Here is a 5,417-nt window from a genome sequence, read left to right as displayed (position 1 = left end):
TATTGAGTATCGTAAGAGCTAAATGAATGTTAAAGCTAGAGTGTGTTATCAAGACCTCAAACCCTTTCTTGTCATTGAAAATGTTTATTGTGTGTTATTGCATACTGTAAGTCGGTGAAAAGGGTCAAACTCTGCAGATACAAGCAATGGACTAACCAATTCTGAAAAGGCAGCTGAAGCACTTGAGTGCTGCTACATTTTTTCTCACATATCTTGAGAAATCAGAGATCTTGATTAAGAATGTGAAGAATGAAGGTTTTTCCACAAATGCGTCCAACATGGTCTCTGAGAATAGTGTGTGAGTAGAGTAACAGACCACGCTGCAACCTATTAAATCCAGGCGTCAATTCCCGGCATGGTCTGACGGCATGATGGACGTCCACCAACAAATGGGAGAAACATTTGGCTATTTTCTTTCGCTCACCCCACCTTTCAGATGAGTAAAACATCACCCTGGTGCATTTTATCCATTTGTCTCACTGTTTGTATACTGCAGAGAAGGGACAATTGCAGGGCATCCAAGTGTGCGGACAAGAAATATGTGGGGGTGCAAGACTGGAAAAAAGTACAATAATTTATAGCAAAGACATATGGGATCAATTTGATTTGCTTCAACCCACCTTTCTCCCCTTGCAGAACCATGCCTTTGTTCAAAAACAGAGGAGAAGAAATGTTTGCGTCAAGTGTTATGTAAGTCTTCCTTGGCTCTCCCATTACTTTTTGGTCAGACTTTCCAAAGCCTTATTCACGTCTCAAGAGGTAGAGTTGAATTTGGTCTCATAACCGGCGGCTGGGTTAAATGGCTGCCAGAGATCATTTGCGCATTTTTCCCCCCACATAGCTTCCCCTACTCTTGAGATTTTTCCATGCACCAAGTACCCATCTCCAAATTGAGCTTGTAAACCTGTTGGGGTGGTTGTTTGGAGAACAATTGAAGAAATGCTAAAGAAGTGGAAAGGTCAGAACTGGTAGAAAAGGTTTAGGTTATATCAACAACACTTCATATTTTTTAAAGTTTTTTTTTTCTCCTATGTCCTGTTGCACCTGCTCATGGTTAGGTAACTGCACTTTTTGGATGATGCTCCCCAGACACAATAATGCTGATGACATCTTCCATTTGTGTGACGACCTGACTCCAGGAAGAAGAAGCCTCCTCTCCTCCCCCCTCCTCCGCCTCCTCCTCTTTTTTTTTCCTCCCTGTCTCTCCATCTACCCCTCTCTCTCTCTCCTCCCCCTCTCTCCTTCTTTCCCTCTGTGTTTTTCTCCAGAGACTTCCAGTTTTTGAACACCACACTGTTCTTACCTACTGGCCCTCCACCCCTCACACACGAAAAGAGAGAAGCTCAGGTAAGCTTGCATATGGAGGCATGGATTTGTGATTTCCTGTTTGATTTATTCCTCTTTATTTCTGTTTTCCGGATGGGATTGTCAGCTGTCACTGCTAGGCTTTTGGGGCATGCAGGGCTAGTGCTGCAGGAGAAGGACAACAAAGCATACAAGACAAAATAAGTTACATGATTTGCATTTTGGATTTAGAAAATGCAAGACTGGTGTATCAACCTAGATCTTGCATGCTTATGTGGCGCGATAGTGTCTTTGCTTCAAAGGTCTTGGTGACTTTACACTTTGGAAAATCATCTGTTGCACTTGGATACAGTGTCTGTCTGCATATTTCATGGGTCTGGTAATCATCATTCTGGTCTTGCATTGTCTGCAGTGTTGATTTTTTTTTTTTACAGTCATGATCTGACCTTACTAATTTTAGATTTGGTTTTAGTACCTCTGCATGTTTGCTTCATTGTTTATAGACCTAAATGATAATGAGAATTAACTTTTTTAATATGTTAAAATAGATCTTTAAAGTATACAGTATGTGTAGCTACTCTAGGAACCTCTGCCTTGCATTAATGCTTCCACTGCTGGTTTATGAAAAAATATATAAAGTTGATAGATGAGTTGGTTCTGGGAGCAGAAACAGTTCTAGCTGCAGCTGTAATCATGTGGTTCAAAACAGATAACTGAAACAAGGAATCTAGGACTCAAATCGGTTGACATGAACTCTTGACCGATTATGTACCTAACACTCAGGGGAGTGGGTGTGGCACTAGTCTGTGGTGCGTGTTGGGGGGCTGTAGACTGTAACCCTTTTGCATCACAGTTTAAAGATGAACTTATTTAATTCATATTCTCAAACTGATCAAAAAAGGTTTGAATTGTTACCATAAACTATCCACTAAACCTCCAAAAGGAGCAACTTAAATGCATTTGTATTTTCTAAGATTTTCATTTACATTTTAGTGCAACTCCAACTTCTAACTTTTTGTTATTCCCTCCCCTTCTCTTCTGTCTGTTTGATCCCCAGAAGCCATGTCCCCTCTGCGTGTACCCCTGTTGGCCATACTGGTCGGTATGGCCCTGTGCCAGTATTATGACTACGACTATCAGCCTGTTTCCATGCTAGGACCCTCAGGGCCCAACTGTAATCAAGAATGCGAGTGCCCAATCAACTTCCCCACTGCCATGTATTGTGACAGCCGCAAGCTCAAGTTTGTTCCCGTAGTCCCAACAGGGATCAAGTACCTGTACCTCCAGAACAACCAGATTGAAGAGATCAAGGCAGGAGTGTTTGACAATGTTACTTCTACCCTTCTCTGGCTTGTACTTGACAACAACCAGATCACCAATGGTAAGATTGCAAAGGGAACAATCGACAAACTCACTGGCCTGCAGAAGCTCTTCTTCAGCTTCAACAACCTCACAGAGCCAGTCGTCCCCCCCTCAAAGTCCCTGGATGAGCTGAAGTTGATGCATAACAAGATGTCCAAGTTCCCCTCTGGACTCTTGTCTGACAAAGAAAATTTGACCTCTGTCAACATTCAGCACAATCAGCTAACATCCGATGCCATCTCGGGGGCATTCAAAGGGCCAAAGAAGATGGTGTTCCTGGATGTGAGCCACAATAAGCTGAAGAAGCTGCCAGCCGGTACCCCCAGTTCACTGGAAATCCTCTACGCTGACTTCAACGACATTGACGGCATCGGAGCAGGATACCTGAACAAGCTGCCCTCACTGCAGTACCTGAGGGTCTCCCACAACAAGCTGGTGGACAGCGGCATCCCTGCTGGAGTCTTCAACGTGACGTCACTGATAGAGCTGGACCTCTCTTTCAACAAGCTGCAGTCCATCCCTGAGATCAACGAACAGCTGGAGCATTTCTACCTCCAGGCCAATGAGATCAACAGTGAGTGCTACTCTATACTTGCTCCATTCAAAATGTCTTTTGACTATTTCCAGAGAGCTGCCTTATGGCGTTTTCTTAAGTTACAGTGAAAAGGAAGTTGGACCATCTTTAGATTGACGAATGTGTTTAGCTTAAATTAAATCTATCAAATGTTGCTCTTTAATTGGGAATGGCTTCGAAAACACAATGCAATACAAAGCTGTAAAGGGCTTTCAAGAGAAACAGAGCTGTAGTTTTAAGGAGTGTTGGCCTCCACCCACCAGTTCCTCACCCTCATTGTTAAATCAGGGGTAAATTAGACCTCAACCACATTCTTTGGAAAAAAGAAACAGTGTTTTTGCCAACTGACATTTAAACACACACCTCCTGTTATGGTCTAAATAGCTTTACTAGCTACCCAATAGCTGGCGATCCAGTGTGATTTTACATATTGGGCGGGGTTAACCCAAACACATTCGATTGGATGAATTTATGTGTTGCCTTGAGTTCAACATGAGTCATCAAAACATTGCTCTGTAGCGCTACCAGTGGTCAAAAACTCCACACAATACTTTTAATCCACATCATTAGATATAGAGCTAGAACTATTTTTTTTTCAACAATTTACATAACTTTTTCTCCATTTTTGGTTCTCTGCAGAGTTTGAGCTGTCAAGTTTCTGCAAGTATGTGAGTCCCGTCAACTTTTCCCGCCTGAAGCATCTGCGCTTGGACGCCAACAACGTCACACACAGCAGCATGCCCCCTGAAACCTCCAACTGCCTGCGTCAAGCTTCAGAAATCATGTTCGAATAAGGACTTCCCCCAGATCTCTGACCTCCGCCCCCCTCTACTATCATGGCACAGCTCAGCTGGAAGCCATGTGGATTTAAATGTCATACTACCCCACATTTTTAAATTACTGACACGTCCTTGTCTGTGACTGTAAGTATTATGCAGATATGGGGTATTATCATGGCATCTTCATCAATTCGATATAAATTTAAAGCTGAGCTAATTTGAGATACAGTATATATACATTGGAAAATCTTGCAAAATATGCAAGATAAGTTCATTTCATTGAGCACATTTTTTACAGCAGACATGTATAAAGTAGATAACCAAATGTCCTATGAATAGGAATTCATTTGTGTGCTTTGATTGAAGACCCACACTTCAAACATTCCAATCTTTGATTATATTGATTACAGACATAATGGAGTAAACAGTGGTTAAAGTACTCAAATGTCTTAGTTCAATTGTAGTGCCAATTTGTTGTCTGTCTTGTATGTTCCAGTGTTTAGCATGTATGATATACAACGATTAATCCATTGCTGTGCAAAGGACCAGCGAATGAGGATTGCATACTCGGTGTGTAATGCCTAAGTGAGAAATGATGATCAAAATGTAAAATAGCTGTTACATTGCAATGACATTTTCAGTCTTTTTATTTTTTTAAGGAAAATACCAGTGTCTGTCATTTTCACCCATGACTTCCCAGTGCATTCAATGTCCCATTTTTAGTGTTAGAAAGTAGAATGAATGACACCAGTTTAGATGACACTGGCATTGTCCTCAAAAGTAAATATTTCTTATACTGACCTTCTTCTTCTTTTTCAGAAATCACAAGTTAAATTGTTTCTTCACATTGCTTAATTCCCAGCTGTCCACTGTCGTGCACATTGCTGATTTGTATACAACATTTGCATTACTTGCATGCATCCAATGGTACCGTTCTTTGATAATAAACTACAGCTTTTGCAGTTAAGGTGCTCTCATTGTTACGTTGTTGTTTACCACAATTGAGAAAACACCAAGTCACCATGGCCTTACGGTCCTGTTGACTGAAGTTATGTTACTAGGATACCACGTTTTGTTTAGGTTTAATTTGTCATTTTATTGTGATTTCTTATGTGGCCTTTGACTCAGTAACTGTTCTTGGATTTACTGTGAGGAAACCAAACACAGTTGAATAAACTATGTTTCCAAAATATTTGTATGATATCGCTTTTTAAACGTGCTGTAATTAATTTCTAGCATGCGTGAAAACAGATTGTTGAAGACATCTTTTATGCTAAATATTTGACTTATGTACTTTTTAACACTGCATCTTTTATGATGGATGTATAATAACTAACTTAACTAACACATAGTAACCAATTGTTTATTGATTGTTTGTAAATCCTTTATTTCATAAT

General features: G+C 40.7%; 1 protein-coding gene across 2 annotated transcripts; it reads left to right on the top strand.

Annotated features, from left to right (window-relative positions):
• The first annotated feature begins 1,239 nt into the window (after positions 1–1,239).
• Positions 1,240–5,176, top strand: lum (lumican). 2 transcript variants are annotated; one of them, XM_083999807.1, is made up of 3 exons: positions 1,240–1,347; positions 2,363–3,241; positions 3,881–5,176. In XM_083999807.1, exons 2-3 carry the CDS (start codon positions 2,368–2,370, stop codon positions 4,033–4,035), a joined length of 1,029 nt encoding a protein of 342 aa, XP_083855933.1. In that variant the 5' UTR covers positions 1,240–1,347; positions 2,363–2,367; the 3' UTR covers positions 4,036–5,176. The 2 variants fall into 2 exon arrangements, with proteins under 2 accessions (XP_083855933.1, XP_083855934.1); XM_083999808.1 differs by having other exon boundaries at positions 1,257–1,347; positions 2,366–3,241.
• The last annotated feature ends 241 nt before the right edge of the window (positions 5,177–5,417 follow it).

Source organism: Trachurus trachurus (assembly GCF_905171665.1).
Source record: "Trachurus trachurus genome assembly, chromosome: 23".
Lineage (NCBI taxonomy): Eukaryota > Metazoa > Chordata > Actinopteri > Carangiformes > Carangidae > Trachurus > Trachurus trachurus.
The sequence above is the reverse complement of the archived record's forward strand: the minus strand, read 5'-3'. Positions and strand labels throughout refer to the sequence as shown.

Excerpts from the sequence above, each read along its gene's own strand:
- lum (XM_083999807.1), top strand. The coding sequence starts at position 2,368 with ATGTCCCCTCTGCGTGTACCCCTGTTGGCCATACTGGTCGGTATGGCC. Across the intron at positions 3,242-3,880 it reads CCAGGCCAATGAGATCAACA|AGTTTGAGCTGTCAAGTTTC; the intron begins GTGAGTGCTACT and ends GGTTCTCTGCAG.